This window comes from Theropithecus gelada, chromosome 16 (assembly GCF_003255815.1).
Source record: "Theropithecus gelada isolate Dixy chromosome 16, Tgel_1.0, whole genome shotgun sequence".
NCBI lineage: Eukaryota > Metazoa > Chordata > Mammalia > Primates > Cercopithecidae > Theropithecus > Theropithecus gelada.
Window position 1 is genome coordinate 76011449 of NC_037684.1, and position 20031 is coordinate 76031479.

General features: G+C 50.1%; 1 protein-coding gene across 4 annotated transcripts in view; it reads right to left on the reverse strand.

Annotated features, from left to right (window-relative positions):
- Nucleotides 1–20025, reverse strand: part of MPRIP (myosin phosphatase Rho interacting protein) — a 151154-nt gene extending 131129 nt beyond the window's left edge. For all 4 annotated transcript variants that reach the window (XM_025361088.1, XM_025361089.1, XM_025361087.1 and 1 more), the window contains exon 1: nt 19723–20025. In XM_025361088.1, coding sequence (XP_025216873.1) covers nt 19723–19845 — 123 coding nt within the window. In that variant the 5' untranslated portion in view covers nt 19846–20025. The remainder of the gene's footprint in view (nt 1–19722) is intronic.
- Between the last annotated feature and the right edge of the window lie 6 nt (nt 20026–20031).

Genomic DNA, 20031 nt, shown 5'->3' on the forward strand with positions numbered 1-20031 from the left:
GAAACAGTTTCGAGAGTGACAATACATCCACTCCCTAACACACTACCTGGCCATTAATTACCAGCGAGGACGAGGATTCAAGATGCCCTCCAGGGCACCACCCACACTATCGAACGCAGCCAGCCTGTCCTGCACAGGCCTTCATGGCTCTGCTGCTCTGTCCGCTGGTGAACGGCACCCCCTGTAAGTGTGCAACAGAATTTCTCCAGCAGCTGCCCTGAAGCTGGTACCACTCAAGGCTCTGCAGACAAAAACATGAAGCACACACGTCTCCCAAGGGGCTCATGGTTGGTTCTGTTTATAACACATGTAAGGATGGACAAAGATTGAGAGTTGATGAGAAAACAGCTATTGTGCAGACTGCTGGGATCAGCAGCAGGTTTGGGGGATTCTGCTTGATTTTACCATTTTTGTAATGTAAATGCCAGTACACAGCACTTATCAATTATTATTTAGGGGAGGGGAAGATGTCTGCCTGACTGAGCATGCAGGACTTCTGATATAACCCTGGCAGAGTGGCTTCAATAGGGCAGGTCTTGGTCATTCCTGGCAGAACAAGAAGTAGGTGCAGTTAGGGAACCCCTACACTCTGGGCTCCACCAACAGGACCAGGTAATTAATGTACACTGGCCTGGGAACGAGAAGGCCAATTCAAGTCTTGGCTCCACGACCTACTTGATGTGTGGCCCAGGGCAAGGCAGTATCTCTGTGATTCTCAGTTTCATCATCTATAATAGAAAAATACACATATTCCTTCCATACCATTTTTTATTAACAAAAAAAAAATTACGTCAGACACAAGGATACCCTGGGTAAGTGAACAATCAAGAATGCCTCAAGGTCAGAAAGATACACCCAGCACTTACATTGGTACTCAAACCAAAGCAGTGTTCACGGGAGTGCTCCACAGTGGAAGCAGCCAGTGGGAGCCCCAGAACAGCACTGGTTAGTCCAAAGGCAGCCGGGCTCCTGCTTCTGAGGGTGGGGCAGGCACCCAAACCCCACACTGGCTCCCTCACACCTCACACCAGGCTCCACCCTAGACTCCAAGCAGAGCGGTCATCCCCAGGAAAGCTCTTCAAGAGGAAAAATTCCACACAGTCCTGAAGAAGGACCCACACCTGTGGGAGCTGATGCCCCAACTCTGGGCAGATTCTTGGGGCAAAAACTTATCTGGACCAAAGGTGGGGGTGGGGGCTGCACCCAGGCACTGGGTGGGACAGATGGCCCCTCAGTGGAGTCACTGAAAGATCCATAAGCAGGATGTGTGCAAACTGTGGCTAATATATCCTCTGTAGTTTTCAGGTTGATTCTTGCCCTTTTCTTTTTACCAAAAGGGTGTCTGTGGAAACACTTCCATACTCATAGCAAATAGGCTGTTTAATAATGTTTTCTGCATTTCAATTCCAAAGAGAAAGGATACCTGGGTAGCAGCCGTCTGGCCCTCTTTCTAAGCTTGTAAATCATGGGAGACTTCAAGGTTGCCTGTCTTTTCTGGGACATTCTGATGTAAGTCAGTAAAAGTCAGGGGTGAGCACACATCAAAGTCCCGTCTCAAGCCTCACCCCTGACAAGACTTTGTGTGTCCTGTGGCCACCCAGATGGACTGTGAGAGGATCAGTGGCTCTGAATCCAAGCACCTGGGGAGGGAAGCTTCTTGGCAGAGCTGTGCCCACCTGCCTCACCCACAGTGAGGTTAGCACACACCTCTGACCATGCTCAGAATGGGGGCTTCTCTTTCAGAACGAGCCTGCCAGGGCCGACGAACACTGGTCACCACTGCAGACCCCTCAAGAGGCCACAGGCTTGTCCCGGGTTGACCAAACTATGCTAGAACTACTAAAAGTTGTCCATGGGGCCTTGAGCCCTGGAGAATACTGTTCTGTTGCTCTACAGCCACAGTTGTGGACCCAAACTACCGTCCTCAATACAGGCTTCAGCACAGGCTTCCACGAACAGCCAGCCACCGTGCAGGTATTGAAGATGGAGCTACAGCCCCTGCAAGTGTTTCAGCATCATCAGGATCCAGAGCCGTGCCTGGGGAGGAAGCCCAGCCTCCGAGGGAGAACGCCTGCTCACCAGCTGGCAGGAAAGCATTCTGCGGGGAGGACACACATCCCAGCTATGGGAGCCCGAAGGCAGGTCTGCACTCCTCCCTGCTGGCACTGAAGCTGATCCCAGGACTTAAGGCATGTGAGCTCTCATGACCTCCATTTTATACCCCAGGAAACTGTGGCACACGGAGACTCAGTGGTCTGTCCAAGGCCACAGAGCCAGGAAGTCGTAGAAGCAAAACAGGTGCCAAGGCTACCTACCTCCACACTGGCCCTGGCCCATGGGGCACTCCTTCCCAGTTTAGCAGGCCACTCCAGAAGGTAAAGGGTGACACAGGTGACGGGCATGTTCCCCAGTGAGACGTGCTCCCAGGGGTAGGGGTCTGGTCCTCACCAGCACAGCACTCAGTTCTGCCCCACATCCATGCAGCTGGGGCCACGGCCCTGGGAGGCTGCAAGTGGGGGCTTAGGGACCCAGTGGGGCCCCAAAGCACATTGCCCATGAGGCACACATGGAAGGAAGAGCCCTACAGCCTTTACTTCTGGATGAGCCAGCCACAGACCACCCTTCCGCAGCACACAGCCTGGTCAGCCGCGCAGGAGTTCAGGAAGCTGGCAGAGATTGGGGGCTGTCCTCCAGAAGGACTCTTTCCTACCTGTGCAAAGACATCAAACCTGGGTGCAGGCTACCACCTCCACCCACCCCAGGAAAAGCTGGGCCAATAAGCCACCTACTTCAGAACCTCATCAGTAAGGTGCTCAGTGTAATTTATTGTCTTAATTGGGGTAGTTGGGGAAGGAAAACGGATTCTGCTAATTATGCCAGGACTGCTGGTCCCAGAACTCAGAACAGCCGTGCCCACCCCAGCCCCTGCAGACTGCAATTGGCTCACCTCCCAACTGGGCCACTCCCGCCCCCGCATTCTGCTGCTCTCTATGGAGGCAGGTCAGGGATGCCCCTGATGTCTACCAGCCTCCGCAAGGCCACTGATGCAAAGATCACAAAGCCTCTGGGAACACCAACAAGGAGACAAAGGCACGAAAGGTGGTGCAAAGGGAAAGGAACTCAGCATCGTGCTGGGGAGCAAAGGGGAGGAGTTTGGGAGACTTCCCTGGGAGTGGGCAAATGACAGACTTCAGAAATGGAAGTCAGGGGACACCACCTATGGGAAGCTGACACAGCCACAGCCAAGCAGGCCCCCAGGCAGCAGCGCAGCCTGGAACAATGAACTGCACTGCCCCTCCTATCGAGGCCAGCAAGCTCCTCAGGCCCATGGCCCAACTTAACCAGTGTTCTGCAAAGGTGGGAGTCCCGGAGGCCCTTTTTGAGGTCCCTGAGTCAAAACCATTTTAATAAAAATACTAAGACATCCTTTGACTCCTCTCTCACTCTTTCATGAGTGTACAGTAGAGCTGCCCAAAGGCGACACAGGACATGCTATGGCCACAGACTGCAGAAGTTCTGAGAACCCAGCCGTTTTTCACTATGACAGACAGTAAAGAGCTCTGCAAAGAGTTAAAAATGTGGGGCTTTTCAGCAAATATTTTGTTTTAGAAAAGTTATTTTTCAGAATATATGTTACTTATGTGACTACATAATAGGCTTATTGTTACTTTTAAGTGAATTCATGAATAGTTTAAACTTTTTCAGTTTTAACTTCTAATACAAGAAATACCAATGGACATAATCCAGGTAAACTAAAGCATTCTGAGGGCCTCAATAATCAAGAGCATAAAGGGGTCTGGAACCCAGAAAGTTTGAGAACTGTTGGCCTAGCCACCCACTCCCCTAGCACATCCCCACCCCTTCGGCACCTTTGTTGGGGAGCAGCCCTGCTGATCCCACTTCTCAGTTGCCATGCGCCCAAACACAAACATGTGTTTAAGTCTATCTCCTGGTTTCTACTCAAGAGTCCTTTCTATCCAACAGCACTGCGTTAAAAGGCGACATCTAACCCCAGACTCGCTCCTGGTGGCTGTGTTACATACGGTCCATCTGGAAATGAAACAGACTCCAAGGCACAGGCAGACAGGAAAACCTTTCTCTCAACAATGCGGACCTCTGCCTTGGTGATGAGGACAGGAGGAGGGGCTGCGACAGAGGCAACACCTGTTTTCCAGTGGACCTGGAGCCCTCCCTGGGTCCCCACTCCCCACAGCCGCTGAAGCTCTCCTCCCTGGGTCCCCACTCTCCACGGCCCCTGGGGCTGTCTTCCCCAGGTCCCCACTCCCCACAGCACTGGAGCTCCACTCCCCGGGTCCCCATTCTCCACAGCCCTGGAGCTCTCCTCCCCGGGTCCCCACTCCCCACAGCTCAGGAGCTCTCCTCCCTGTGTCCCCACTCCTCACAGCTCTGGAGCTCCCCTCCTGGGGTCCCTACTCCTAATATTCCTGGGTCCCCATTCCCCATGTGCTTAAATCTCCTCCCTGGGTCCCTGCTCCCCATGGCCCCTGGAGTCCTCTCCCTGGGTCCCTGCTTGCAAAGAGGGGCTTGAAGGACCACAAACATAAACACCTTTACTGTGCCATAGGAATAATGTCCCTGAGCCTGTGGAGGAGTCAGAAAAGCAGGGGACTCCACTGCAATGTGCTTCTGTCCGTGTTCCCTAGAACAGCTCAACCAGCACTGTAGTGAAGGGCAATGCCTGAGCTACCCAACTGGGCCTCAGCTCCCACCCCTAAATCATCCCAGGTCACCTCTGTGAAAGGGATACCACTGGGGAGGGGCGTGAAGGATGCTTTGACTGGATGTCAGTGTTCTCTTTCTTAAGTCAGGTGGCAGGTTCATGAGCATTCATTTTTATTATTCAGATGTATACTGTAAATGTATGCTGCTTGTATCCTTTTGTGTACATCCAATATTGCATTCTATTAAAAAATATTACTGCAAGTATTAGAGTACATCAGTGGTTCTTCAAACTGTGAAGATCCCCGGAGGTCATGCTTCAGGGGCCACCTCAGGTGTAGGATGGGGCAGCGCGTGGGGGTCAAGTTGGTCTCACAGCTGGTGCCATTTCTCTTCCTGGGCTTCAACATGAGAACATTCATGCAACATATACGTGAGCTCCATGTTTCATTTCAAGGGGGTGGGTGTTCTGCTGCCAAAGAAATAAAGCTTGAAAACTGGTAACAGTGATGAACAGCGCAGCAAAGGCCTTTTCCCTCTAGCTGGGCCCAAGGTCCTCTGGGGACCACTGTGGGTCTCTGTGTGCCCTCTGCCAGCAGCTCCCGGCACCTAGCACTGGGAAGGCACCACATCTCCCTGGGGTCGCCAGCCTTCAACTCCCATGCCCCACAGCCCCTCTTCCAACAATGTTTAAGGATTAACTTGCCTCTTTCTTGGCAGCTCAGCTGATCTTCAGGTCAGACAAAAAGGGAAGAAAGAAGGCGTGAACCTCCGAGTAGCTGAGCCACGCCTGCACCTGCATGGCCCCCTGTGCCACTGCCTCATAGTGGCACTCGTGTCTGCCACTCTTGAGGGATGTTCCAGGAACCCAGTTTCCATCCCAGACTCCTCTGTGAAGAGCACCAGGCTCTGAGCGGGCACTATTTGGGACCCACCCACAGCCCTCCCACCCAGTAGTCTGCAGGGCTGACATCTGGCTCCAGGTGCTGATGCCAAACAGCTCACTGACAGAACGGTCACAGGCCAGCAAGTCCTCTCCTGGGGTCCACTCAAAAGAGCTGAAAAGAGGTGTTCAGACAAATGCCCGCACACCTGTGTTCACAGCAGCACTATCCACAACAGCCAAAAGGGTGAAGCAATCCCAGTGTCCACCATCCATACAAGGAATGAATTCTGACCTGTGCTACAAGGTGGATGAACCTTGAAAGCATTAGGCCAAATGCAAGACACCACAGACAAAAGGGCACGTATGGTATGGTATGATTCTGGTTTGATGAAATTTCCAGAATAAGTAACTCCATAGAGGCACAAAGCAGATTTGTGGTTGCTGGGGACTAAAGGTGGGGGAACTGCTTAATAGTTAAGGTGGGGGGGGTTCTTTTGGAGCAATGGAAATGTTTCCAACTGAAGAGGGGTGGAAGTTGTACAATACTGTGAATGTGCTAAATGCAATGGAATTGTACATGTTAAAATGGTTAATTTTATGTTGCGTGAATTTCACCTCAAAAAAAAAAAAAACCTCAAAACCAAGAAACCACACACACAGTTCACCCCATCATAGCACGGGGACAGCAGGGCCCACAGCTGCTGGCCGGCTATAAACTCTCCCTTGACTCCCACTGGGCTCCTGGGCCCCCTCTGCCCACACACATGTCCTGCAAACCCAGCCCCAGCTCCCCACTGTACTCCAGCTGGAGGGGGAAAGTGACATTTTAAAAGCCTCTTCCCTGTTCGGTCTTGACAAACAGCTCATGGCCACAGGATTTTTGGAACATGACGCCATTCATGGCAAAGGGAAGAGAGCTGGAGAATGCGTGGGGACAAATTTCTGGGGCAACATCTTTGCAGGGAAGAGTCACACCCTGTTCCTCAAAAAGCCGTCCTTCCCATTCAGAAACAGGTAGGACAGAAGCATGGTGGAAGGAGGAGCAAAAACGAGACAGGAAAGCTAAACGAGGTCAGCCCCACCCTTCCCTGCACATACCAAGGTGGTCAGCCCCGCTCCTGGACACTAGGGGTCAAGGGGGCCACACACAGCCAGAGAGTGATGGTCTCAAGGCCGAGCTCAGTCCTCTCGGGTCATGTGGAGACCGGGAAGGCCTGGAGTCCCACAGCTGGGTTTCCTCCTGGCTTTGCCAACAGAGGAGCTGCTCTAGGCATATTATACTACCTCTCTCTACCCTTCTCTTATCTCCGCCTTCTGACGCTGCTGGAAACATAAATGAGCTAATAGTGGCCTGGCACAGGGCAATTCCTGTCAGCTATGAATACCACCAACAGCGCAACAACACAATGCCAGGGCAGGCCACCCTTTAGCAATTTCCGTATAGGAAAACCTCCACACCATAGAAGGCCAGGTGCTAGCTGGCCGGGCCCCCAGGAAGAGGACTCCTAAGCTCCCAGGCTCATGGGGTTTCCAGGTGGGAAGGGAGATGTGGAATTGAGAAGTAGTGGGCTGTCTGCCGAGGTGACATCTGTCTGTTAGAAGAGCTCGTTCTCAGGTTCAAAAGAAGAGACTCCTCTTGTTTAGATCTCACAGAAGGGTCCCCTCAGCAGAGACTCCCTTCCCTGCAAGGGTGAATGACTTGTAAAGGCTGGGGGTGGGGTAGACAGAGAGGCTGGAAGGACCTGCCTGCCAACTGAGGGGACCCACTCAACACTGGTGACCAGGAGGCCATGAAACATCCTGGCCAGATCTCCCAGCCACCCAGTGATTTGGGACTAGACCCGGCTCCCCAGCTCTGGGCTCCTCTCTACCTTCCTTGGGCATTTCAACCAGGCCCAGCACAAGGATTTTCCTTCCCAGACAACTGCAAGGCAGTTGCTCCACGGATATGAGTGGGATATGCATGGCTTCTCTTAATCTTCTCCCACACTGCCCATGGCAACTTATATTCCCTTCAAAGAAATTCCTAAAATTAGGATCTGCTCTGCCCTTCATGGGACCTGCATGACTTCTCTGGGCTTGACAGGGGCACAGAAGTGGCCTCTAATGTTAAATCCTAAGCTGATGACGCCTGGCCCCTTCACTTCCTACCCTCTAAAAAAATTTTTGTTTTTTTTTTTGATACAGGGTCTTGTTCTGTCACCCGGGTTGGAGTGCAGTGGCGTGATCTCAGCTTACTGCAACCTCCACCTCCTGCCTCAGGCGATCCTTCTACCTCAGCCTCCCAAGTAGCTGGGACCACAGGCATGTGCCACCATGCTTGGCTATGTTTTTTACTTTTTTGTAGAGACAGGGTTTCCTGTCTTGCCCAGGCTGATCTCGAACTCCTGGGCTCAAGCAATCTGCCCACCTTGGCCTCTCAAAGTTCTGGGATAACAGGTGTGAGCCACAGTACCGGACCTAAAAATTCTTAAAATCAGTTCAGTCCTTACACAGCAGGTCCTCAAATAATGTCATTTCATTCAACATTGATTTGTTATAACAATGTTAAGAAAAAAAAAAAGAATTCCTGCACCCACTGTCTGTGTGGAGTTTGTGTGCTCTCACAACTCTGTAGGTTTTCTCTGTGTACTCTGCTTTCTTTCACATCTCAGAGATGTGCACATTCAGTAAACTGGACATCTAAGTGGTCCCAGTCCGAGCAGGTGTGGGTACCAGTGTGTCCTGTGATGGAACAGCATCCTGTCCAGGCTTTATGCCCTGGGAGAGGCTCCAGCCACCGATGACATTGAACTGGAATAAGCGAACTGGAAAATGAATGAATGAATATAGGTAACTGTCAACTAAAAAGTCATCAAGTCTACGATGATCACACAAATACATGACAATAAACTATGCAGTAAGAAGCACTCAGTGAGCCCGCCACTTTTGTTCTTGTTTTTGAACTTCCTGATGGTAGGAGGTGTGCCTTACAACTTTCACTTTGCAGACATTTATTCCTTGATTTAACCACCACGACTGTCATCACTCACTGATTCACCAAAACTTGGATAAATAATGATCTTATTTTTATTCATCTTCCTGAAATGTATGTAATAGCTCACATATATTTCCATGTTTAATATTAGAAATATTTTGGATCTTTATTTAGAAGTTTGGTTATTTTTTTGTAACCTGAAATATGCCATAGAAACTTAAATCTTGTTTATATCAATTAGCTTATGATAAAATTGGTTTGGTTGTGTGTTGTTTTGCTTACAGTAGCAGTTTCCAAAAGCCTACCAACGATGGTGAGGACTTACTGTACTTATTCATTCTGAAAAATCAAACACACAGAAGGCAAACTGACTACTTCCTTCCAGTCTTCAAGGGGCTGACATGAGGAAGCTGCTAGGGTGGTGCAGAGCAGCTCAGTGGGAGAGGAGACAGCCTGAGTGTCTGTTTAATGGGCATGGGCCTGAGTTTCTGTTTAATGGGCATGGGACACACAGAAACAGGTTTGAGGGCTCGCTCGCCCACAAAATCACAGTGGAAGGTCCCCTTCCTGGGCTGTTTTCTCAGCAGGAACCTAAGAGGGATGGGGACCTGGCGCTCCCTGCACTGCCCCTGTCCCATCTCGTCCATGGCCTGGCCCATGGTGGACATTCAAGAGCGGAAGGGCCAGCATGCTAAGTGAGAGCTTCCCAAGGGCAAGATCCGTGTCCCACACAAGGCTCCATACTGCATGGTTTATTGCTGATAAAACGGACCCCATTTACTAAGCACCCACCATATAACCCAGTATTTCCAAACTCTGCCCTTGCCACAGATCCTGCGGTTGCTGAGGACTTTGCAAGCATCTTCCAGCATCCTTATCACGACTCAAAGCCATGGGCACTATTATTATAATCCCCCAGTTTTCAGATGAGGGGCACAGATGCCTCAGTTCTAAGTAACTTGCTCCATCAGCATGGAAAATGGAGCTAGAATGGAAACTCAAATCTAGGCTCGCCACCATTCCAATTCCCTTGCCTGGGCACACTGAAATGAAAAGTGGGACTGTGTCAGATTTCTAGGTCAGAGCAGGTCCCCAAGCAGAAGCCATACAAATGCCCTGAACCACCCCTCCTGGGGCCCTGAGGCTCCTAAGCCCCAAGTGGCTCACCCAGTCCTGATAGTGAGGCTCTGGGTATGGCATCAGGAGACCCAGGAGACATGGCCCCTTTCTCTGGCTCAGCTGGGGCTCCCTGCGGCTGCTCCCCCTTCCCTTGGCCCCTTTATGGGCAGGACCATGAGGAGGTCAGAAATCTTGTGTGGAAAGTGCACCGTGGTTGCTTATGGGTCTGTTAAAACCAGTGCCTCAGAAACTACAGAGATCAAGGACAAAGCTATTTCCTGATTCTGAATTCCTCTTTCAGGGGAAAAAATTGTGCTTCCTGTTCAGAGCTTTGCCAAAGGTGTGGTTGCTGCCTAGGCCAGTAGCCCATGTTGGGGAAGTGGGGCACCCCGAGGCGGAGGAGAGGAGAAGACCTAGGCGATGCCCTGCACAACAGCCTGTGCCATTCACACACACACCCCACCACACACTCAATAACTAAGGAGTCCAAGTTGGGGCAAGGCCCTGTTCCTGATAGCAAAGGTTAACACTTATCAGAGACAAGGTGGCCAAACAGGACTTTGGAAAAAACCATGCTGGCCTTCCTGTGACCTAGGCAGGTGGCTGAACCTCTTCTGCTGAACCTCTCCAGGTCTTGGAGGCTCCATCTGCTAACTGAAGACAATTCCTCACCTGCATAATGTGGGGCAAAGGCGGGGAGGGCAGGTACAGACAGCCCCAGCAGGTCCCTCTTTCCATTGCTAGGAATTAGAGAAGTCCAGGAAACAGCTGTGATTTACTCTGCAGCATTGCAATATACCAATCTCCCTACCACCCATCTGCCCCGAGCCAAACAAAAACACTAAGGAGTTTACAAAGCAAAGTGGCCTTCCCAAGGACAGGGAGGATGAGTCTGGAGCCAGGGTGGACTCTGGCATGGGAGCCTCATGGAACTGAGCTCTGTATCACGGCCCCATCACCGAGCAGCTCAGTGACCTTGAGCAGGTCACTCGAGCTCTCTGAAAACTCAGCATCCCCTCCTCCGAGGGAGGCCTTGCTGCCACCAGCCCTGCTGGCAACGCTTGCCTGCTGAGGTATGTGTGAAATCACGGGCTATGATACGATATAGTAGGTAGAGATTCAAAGGATCCAGCAAGCCCATCCACTCAGAGTCTTGCTGCAAGGCAGCTCTGACACCAGGGCCACCTCTGGCACAGCATGCAACCGCCAAGCTGTGCCCAAGGGGAAGCAGCCAGATGGGTTACAGGCTCCAGGCAAAAACCAGGCTGTGGTTTCATGTGAACTAGGATGACCCTGACTGAGAAAACCAGTGAGTGGTTTGGAAGATTCCAGTTCCAGCTTCCAGAGACAAAATGTCAGTGAATCAACCCCCCAGGTTCTCCTGCCCCCAATGGAAGTGACAATGCCTCGAGAGTGGTGGGTAGGGCATGGGGTTTCCAACCCAGAGCAGCTATGAGACTGCCTCAATTGCTAAAACTGGAAAAAGCACAAAATCTAGGGCAGAGTTTTTGAACCTGCCCCAAGTGGCCCCAGAGATGACCAGAGGCCCTCCCCCTCCCCGCCCACCCGCCCCCCCAGGATGGGAGGCCAAGCTCCAGGCTTTGGCTGCATTGCCCAGAGCCGCGCTGCTTTTGGTGAAAGCTTGAAAACCATCCACCTCGTCCAACTGTGTCATTCAGCTGGGAAAGAGTGGCTGGGGGAATGAGTTTCCTAGGATAAAAGAAGAGCCCCTTTTCTTAGGTCAGATGCTTCCAAATTAGCACCCAATGATCATCCATGTCCAGTAGTAGCGTGTCTTTCCCTGCGCCTCGCTGCCACACTCTCTCCCGCTTTCAAGACTAAGTGGCAGCTTGGAACAATTTAAACATTCCGAGTTGAATTTCTTTATTTCTGCTAAAGAGCATGAGATTGCCCAAAGAAAGGCTACTTCCCCCAGAGGCGGCAGCCAACGTGCTTCCTGGAACATCCCTCACCACATGGCGGGTTCAGGAACTCCTCCATTCCATCAGCACACTACTCCTCCCCTGCAAAGAGAAGGCAGGCACCCGCTTTACAGGTGGGAGACATAAGTCACCTTCCAGGGTCACCCTGCACATTTGTGTCAGGAAGAGAACACAGGCCTTGGACTATAGTCCTTCTGCGTGGCAAGGGAAACAGAACTCAGAGGAAAAGGTCAGGTAACAGGCTAGAACCCAGGGAAAAAAGCTAGGGTGCAACTACATAATACTGGAACATCGCATGTCCAGTCTAGAGGGGGATACGGCAGCCTGCCCCCCAAGGTCCTCACCTGCTCCCCCACTGGACAGACGTGAGGCCCTGGCCAGGACCCTCCTCCCTTCTCCCCATAAACTCTGCCTGTGGGCAGGGAGTGGGGATCACAGCCCAGAACAGAACTTCTAACACACCAAAAGATGCCATCAAAGACATGACAGTCAAAGAAAGAAACTTCAAAAGTTGGCAACAGACACCAAGGGCCAAGGAGGAGTGGGGACACAAAAAGGAGTAAGAAGTCCCAGAGAAGCAGCACTCCAGAAACCTTCCAACCCAGGGCCCAAGGGAGGGAGGAGGAAACTCACCACCAGCTGTGGCACCCCAGGGCTGCCACCAGGACTGTAGGCAGCAGCCACACCACTGGGTTACTAAGCAGTGGGAAAGTGGCTGGTCTGAGCTGAAACGTGCTGTAAGGTAAAATGCGCACATCATAACTTTTTTACATGGTGAAATGACAGTATTTTGGATATGTCTGGTTAAATAAAATACAATTAAAATTAATTTCACCTCTTACTTTTTTTTTTTTTTTTTTTTTGAGACGGAGTCTCACTCTGTCACCCAGGCTGGAGTGCAGTGGCAGGATCTCCGCTCATTGCAAGCTCCACCTCCCAGGTTCACACCATTCTCCTGCATAAGCCTCCCTAGTAGCTGCGACTACAGATGCCCAACACCACGCCCGGCTAATATTTTTGTATTTTTTTTTAGTAGAGATGGGATTTCACTGTGTTAGCCAGGATGGTCTTGATTTCCTGACCTCATGATCCACCCATCCCGGCCTCCCAAAGTGCTGAGATTACAGGCATGAGCCACTGCACCTGGCCCCTCTTTTCTAGCGGGCGCCTGCCGCTAGAAAATTTAAAATTTCCTATGTGGCTTCCATTAGAGCTCTAAATGACAGGGCTGGTCTAACTGAGGGGTGGCACACTGTGCCCCTGTGCCAAATCGGCCCATCACCTGCTTTTCTAAGACCCCAAAACCAAGACTGGCCTCTACGTTTTTAAATGGCTATATCCTACACAACCTCCTCGATTTTTGCCTACTGGCCTGCTAAACCTAAAATATACAAGATTCCTTTGAGTAAAAGGCTCTGGGATTTGATGAAAGCTTGAAAACCACTGACCTGGTCCAACTGTGTCATTCAGGTGGCAAAGAGTGGCTTGGGGAAGGAGTTCCCCAGGACAAAAGAAGAGTCCTTTAAAAAAAAAAAAATTGCCGGCCGGGCGCAGTGGCTCAAGCCTGTAATCCCAGCACTTTGGGAGGCCGAGACGGGTGGATATCGAGGTCAGGAGATGGAGACCATCCTGGCTAACACGGTGAAACCACGTCTCTACTAAAAAACACAAAAAACTAGCCAGGCGCGGTGGCGGGCGCCTATAGTCCCAGCTACTCGGGAGGCTGAGGCAGGAAAATTGCGTAAACCCGGGAGGCGGAGCTGCAGTGAGCTGAGATCTGGCCACTGCACTCCAGCCCGGGCGACAGAGCGAGACTCCATCTTTAAAAAAAAAATAAAAAAAAAAATTGCCAAGCCCTGGTCTAGACTCTAGAAACAATCAGATATTCACTCCGGGTGACACAAGGAGCAGAAGACAGGTGTGTGTGTGTGAGAGCGATTCTTGTACAGACAGTCCCTGACTTACAATTTTGACTTTGTGATAGGTCTGATGGGTTTACCTGGATGTATCCCCACCATAAGTCCCATCATAAGTCAAGGAGCACTTGGAAGTGAACAATTCAGTGGCATTTAATACATTTCACAATGTTGTGCAACCAGCACTTTTATCTAATTCCAAAACATTTCATCACCCCAAAATAGAACCCCAATCTCATCAGAAGTCATTCCACATCGCCCACCCAACCCTCAGGCTCTGGCAACAACCAATCTGCTTTCTGTTGCTACAGATTTACTTGTTTTGGACATTTTACACAAATGGAATCATACAGTATGTGACACATGACCTTTCATGTCTGCTTCTTAGCACAATGTTTTCTAGGTTCGTCCATGCTGTAGCACATCTCAGTACTTCGCTCCTTCTTAGAACTGAATGATATTCCATGGTATGGATACACTATGATTTGCTTATCTACTTATTAGTGAATGGACTCTTGGATTGTTGCCACCTTTTGGCTATCGTGAGTAGTGCTATTATGAACACACCTGTCCTCAATTCTCCTGGGCACATACCTAGGAGTGGGAATGTTGGCTCATGTGGTAGGTTCTATGCTGAACTTTTTGAGAAACCCCCAAACTGTTTCCACAGCAGCTACACCATTTCACTCCCACCGGCAACGCGTAAAGGTTATAACTTCTTCACGTCCTCGCCAACATGTTATATCCTTTTTTTTTTTTTTTTTTTTAAATTCTAGCCATCCTGACAGGTATAAAGTGATATCTCACTGTGGTTTCCATTTGGGTTTCACTGATGACAACGCTGAGCATTTCTCATGGTGCTTGGCCGTTTGAAATGGGACTTTGTGTGTCTAAGATTTCTGACACACTCCCTGCCAAGCAACACACCGACTCCTGTTACAGATCTTCTACAAGGGAGGATGCGAAATCTCCCCATTGTTTCTGAGATACACATTAAGTCAAATCAGTAAGTCCTACGCCTTAGAACTTCCATGAATGTTTACAGGAACAAAGGGAAACCTGATGAAATGCTTCCCTAAGACCTCGTCCTGGCCCACACCCTCTATGTCTGAAATTCCCACCCGAGGCCCCCACAGCCTTGGCAGTGTGGGGTATGGGCACAGCGAAGGCAGAATCATACCAGGAAGACTAAGAACTCTGGGAGAGATCAAAAACAAGCTCATTCCCAGGTGGGAAAACAGAGGCCTGAGCAATGAAATGACCCAGCCAAGGTCCCACAAGAAAACAGGGCTAGACAAAGAACTAGAAAGAAGCTTGCAGGCTCCTTCCACAGAGGCAATGCCTGAAGTTACACAGTCAGCAGGAGACTGAGACGTCACCCCCAGATCAACACCTGCTGGGAGCCCACATGGATGTAGAAGCTGAGCACCCTGGGTTCCAGACCTGCTTCTCCCACTAACACCCACCCCTCTGATTCACCTCCTGGCCTCTGCACCTGCTCCCCTTCTGCCTGCCCACTACATGGGGGCTCCCTAGGTTGGTTCCTCTCCTTTCACTCTATGCACCCTCCTGAGTGCTCACACTCACTCCCATGATTTCAGCAACCACCTCCACATCCAAGACTTAAGAATTCCAACCCAGCCTCCCTCTGGTCAAACTTACCACTCCATTATTTTTTACCCCTCCCCATCCCCCCATTTACTCCAAATCTGTTCTTCTCAATATCTGTTAAAGGTACTTCTAAGTACCTATAAAGGTACCCCAGGTTCCTCAACACCCACCTCTGATCAACCAACAACATCCTGTCCCTAGAGTCTGATTTCTTCCATCCTCATCAGCACTGATCTGGAGAGAAGGCATTGATTGTAATTTACCTACTTTAATAGCCTCCAGTAGATCTTCTGCCTTTAGCCAGAATTATTTTCCTAAAAAACAAGTCTGATAGATTAAAAAGCTAAGCATAAAAATAGCTATAAAAGAATATGAGAAATTATTTTACGAATCTTGGAAAGTAGGCCTTAAACATGACATTAAAACTACAAACTATAAAAAAAAAAAACAAAAAAAACAAAAAAAACAGACAACTGCTTTCATATTATGAAAAAGAAAAACGACCACATATAAAAGACAAGTGACATTCTGGGAAAAAATACCTGCAATACATGGCAAGCATCGGACTAGTATCTAGTGCAGGGTCAGCAAACCATGGCTCGCAGGCCACACATCACGCCAGCTGCCTGTTTTTGTAAATAAAGTTTTTAAAATTTTTTATTATTATTACTTTTTTGAGAAGGAGTCTCACTTTGTTGCCCAGGCTGTAGTGCACCGGCGCGATCTCAGCTCACTGCAACCTCTGCCTTCTGGGTTCAAGCAATTCTCATGCCTCAGCCTCCCAAGGAGTAGCTGGGATTACAGGCATGTGCCACTGTCACACCCTGCTAATTTTTGTACTTTTAGTAGAGACAGGGTTTCACCATGTTGGCCAGGCTGCTCTTGAACTCCTGACCTCAGGTCATCGGCCCACCTCAGCCTCCCTAAGTGCTGGGATTACAGGCGTGAGCCACTGCACCCTGCCAGTAAATAAAGTTTTACTGGAACACAGTAACTCATTCGAACTCATAACTCATAACAAACTCATTCGTCAATGTGTTGTCTACAGCTGCCTTTGTGATGAGACGGCAAAGTCTGCACAGTTGTCACAGAGACCATATACTCCACAGAGACTAAATTATATTTGCTATTTGGCCTTTTACCAAAAAAGTTTGCAGACCCCTGACCTAAAGCACTTATAGAAAGCCCCTACAAATCAACTGGGGGAAAAACTAACCTGACAGAAAACTGGGCAAGCAATACGAACAGGTAATCCACAAAAGAAACAAAAATACTCAGTAAATAGTATTAAAAAAGGCTCAACCTCGCCAGTAATCAGGAAAATTATTAGAGAATTAAATCATTTGATAATATCCAGTGCTGGAAACGTTATGACACAGCCTTTTTTGGAAGGCAACTTCGTGGTATCTGAAAAAAAATTAATGCGCTTGATGTCAACCCAGCCATTCTATTTATAGGTATCTGCCCCCAGAGAAATACTTGCATTCATGCGTGCACGCACACACACCCAAAAGTATTTATAAGGCTGTTTGCCGAAACATTCACTGTATATAACAGCAAAACCCGTAAGCAACCTTGATGTCCATCAATAAGGAAATAGGTTAAATTATAGTACACTCCTAAAGGCCCAAAATGCAAAATGGTTCTGACATCTTTATATGCAACACCATGAAAAGAACGCTAAGACATGCTGTTAAGCAGAAAACAAAAAGCATGTCGCAGAGCAAATACATGCACACGGTTCAGGATAAAAAGGTTTAACTGTGTATCTGAGTCCATATTTCGCTGAGAAACGCACAGGAGAACTGGAGGATAAATGACACTCTGTGAACAGGGGCCTGGAACAAGTAATAAAGGACGGTCACTTATCACTTATCCCAGACTACTCCGAATTCCCGTGAGGAGAAAAAGGCAAAGAACTCCTCTGCTCCAAGCCAGCATTCTCAAGGCACCTCCTGCAACATAACCATCCCTGACATTATTGTCCTCATCACGTGCTCATGGCGTGGCCACTGTAGACCCTGAACAGGAGTAGGGAAACTAACATTGGCTTCAGAATCCTGGCTCCATCCCTGAACTGGGCAAGTAGCTTCCCTTCTCTGGGTTTCAATCTTCTCACCGGTAAGAGGAAGTGGTTACATTAGCTGATCTCCAAGTCCCTTCCAGGTCTGATGCCATAATACAGTCCCTGCAAGAGGTTTCTGTGCCTCTCTAGGGGAAAAACAAACAAACAAAACCTACAGCTGAGGAAATAAACCTCAAACCAAAAGGCTCAGACAAATGTCTGCTCCTGCGAAGATGACATCTCAAAAGCAAAAGCCGGCCAAGGCTGCCCACCACCTCTCTGGGCCCAGTATCTTCTCCTCTTAAAGAGGAGGTGGCCTCGATGGTGGCTGATGTATCTTCCAGCTTTGACGGTCTAAAATAAGCTCGAGGCTGGGAGGGGCAGCAGGAAGCAGGGGCTTGGGGGAGACTGATGGGAACCGATTGGTTGAGGTTTTCTAATGGAGCCATAAGGATGAGAGTGAGAGGCTGGGGGAGGGCCGGATGCAGAGAGCAGCAGAGAAGGCTGTTGGCAAGAGCCCTGAGTCTCCCTCCTCTCTTTTCAAGAGCAGTTTCTTCCTGAAAGATCCCAGGAGGTAGAAGGCTGGGCTAATCTCTCCCAGCACAAATAACCCCACTCATTATTTCAGAAACTACCATTCCAGTTGTGCCCTGAAGGTCTCAGGCCTGTTTCAAAACCCACAATTCAACTTTGAATACAGTGAGAGTACAGTATTTTAAGTTTGCCTCTCCCCGTGAATCCAATTAATAATCAACAGATTTTTTAAAATCTTAGCAGACTGGACTCGAACATGCAGATTCCATCCTAGTTTATCCAAGCTTAAGAATTCGCAAATAGCCCCTATGAGGTGTAAATTTACCAATTTTGGCAGTTGCTTAGAATAACCAGGAAACTTACAATCCTCTCTCAGAACAACCCTTGCCCAGAAACTTCTTAAAGTGACAGGTTTTTTTGGTTTGTTAAATTGTAAAAGAAAAAAGTTTCACAAAATATCGTTTCTTGCTTTTCACAAATGCTCAGTGAAGGAGGTAAGCGGGGGACCAGGATTGCTAATTTACAGATAAGGAAATTAAGATACAGAGGTAAAGGGATTTGTTCAAGGTCACACAGCTGGAAGTGACAACCAAGACTTGAAGCAAAGTCTCCTAACAACTCCTCATCGAATAAACTGTTCCCCCAAAAAAAGCACCCAGATGAGAAGAGGGAATCAAGATCTCCTTTATACTCCAGAATACCCTCCGAGGTAAACGAGTTCAACCCATCCCAAGCTGACCGTCCTTAAAGCTCTTGGTATCTTAACCATCTACGACTTTGCAGCCTTGAGTGTTTGATTAAGCTTTTGAGGTTTAGATGAAAAGAATCTTTTCCTGGCAGTTGGAAACCTGACCTCAGAGAAAGGCCTCAGGCCATAACCCATGCCCCACCACCCTACTCCAGTCGGCCATGTAAACTAGTCAAACCCTGGGTGCACTGAAGTGGCATTAAAAACAACCAGGCCCGTTCACTCGTTTTCAGTCTAAGGGGTTCCTCTGCGACAGCAGTGGCTACAACTAGGTCACACTAGACTGGAATGTGAAGGGACTTCCCCTGGCTTCATTCAGGAGGCTGAGAGAAAGCTCTGAAGAGGACAGAGATGATGGCTGTGGGGAGGGTACCCAGGCACATCCAAAGGAGGTGTACACAAGGCTCGGAATCCTGGAGCACTAGGAGTTCAAAGAGCAATCACTGCAGGGGTTCCCAAGGGCCACGGTGACCGCAGCCAAGCCTCTTGGAGCCTTTCATCAATACGAATTCCCCATCTCCCAAATCACTCCAGAGCGGGGGCCCCAGAACTCTGTGTTGGGCTGTGACTCTAATGCACGTTGGGGAGCCGCAAGTAGTTCAAAGCCCTGTTTGACAGATAAGGCTGGGAGTCAGAGATCAACTTTCCCGAGGACCCACAGGTCTCCTCACCCCTCGGCCAGTGACCAGGGAACTGGTCCCAGCTCCCCACTCAACTACGGCCTGCCAGCCTAAGTTCAAGAACAAGACCCTCCTCGCCAGACTTGGACACCCTTCACCTCTCTCCAGTCCTTGACAGTGACTTTGATTCAGAATCCGGGCAGGCTGCGTCCCACTAGACGGAAGCCCACAGTCCTTCCCAACAATCCGACCCCTGGGCCACTCTGGCTGGACAAGTCCAAGACCAGTCCCAAGCCGGACTCTGAAGGGGGTCCCGTCAAGCGGCATGCAATGTGTAAGCGCTTTGTTCCTACTAAGCGAAACCAGGCACTTTTGAGTCACCCAAAAAGCATGAATCACACAGCCGGGCAATGGGAACGGGAAAGGATGTTATTTTTCGGCATACTCGAGGATTTTCCCTTTGTCCCAGCTCTGTCAATGCACTTCCCGTCCCCGTCCCCATGCCCCAGGACTCGCGCATTTCCCTGCTCCATTTTTATTTTCCCTGCAGCCCTTGGCGGCGCCCCTGCCCCCGGTCCGCGGTTCCCAAAACAGAGGTGTCCCGGCCGGCCCCGGTCGCTCACCTGCGTCAGGTCCTCGTCGTTGAGCAGATGCGACTCGCGGGGCTTGAAGCAGTTCTGACACTTGCTCTTGTTGAAGATGTTGGCCTGGAATTTCCTGCACGGGTTCTCCTTGGCTGCCGACATGGTCGGCGCGGCGGCGGCGGCGGCAGCGGAGGCGCAGGCCCGGCCGGCCTGGCGCTCCCGGCGGGCTCGGGGCTCAGCGCGGCCGCCGCCGCATCCCTCGCTGGCCCCGCCGCAGGCCCGTCCCGGCCTCCTCCCCGGCCGGCGGCTCGCTGCACGCGCCGAGGCTCCTGCGCCGCCCGGGCCTCA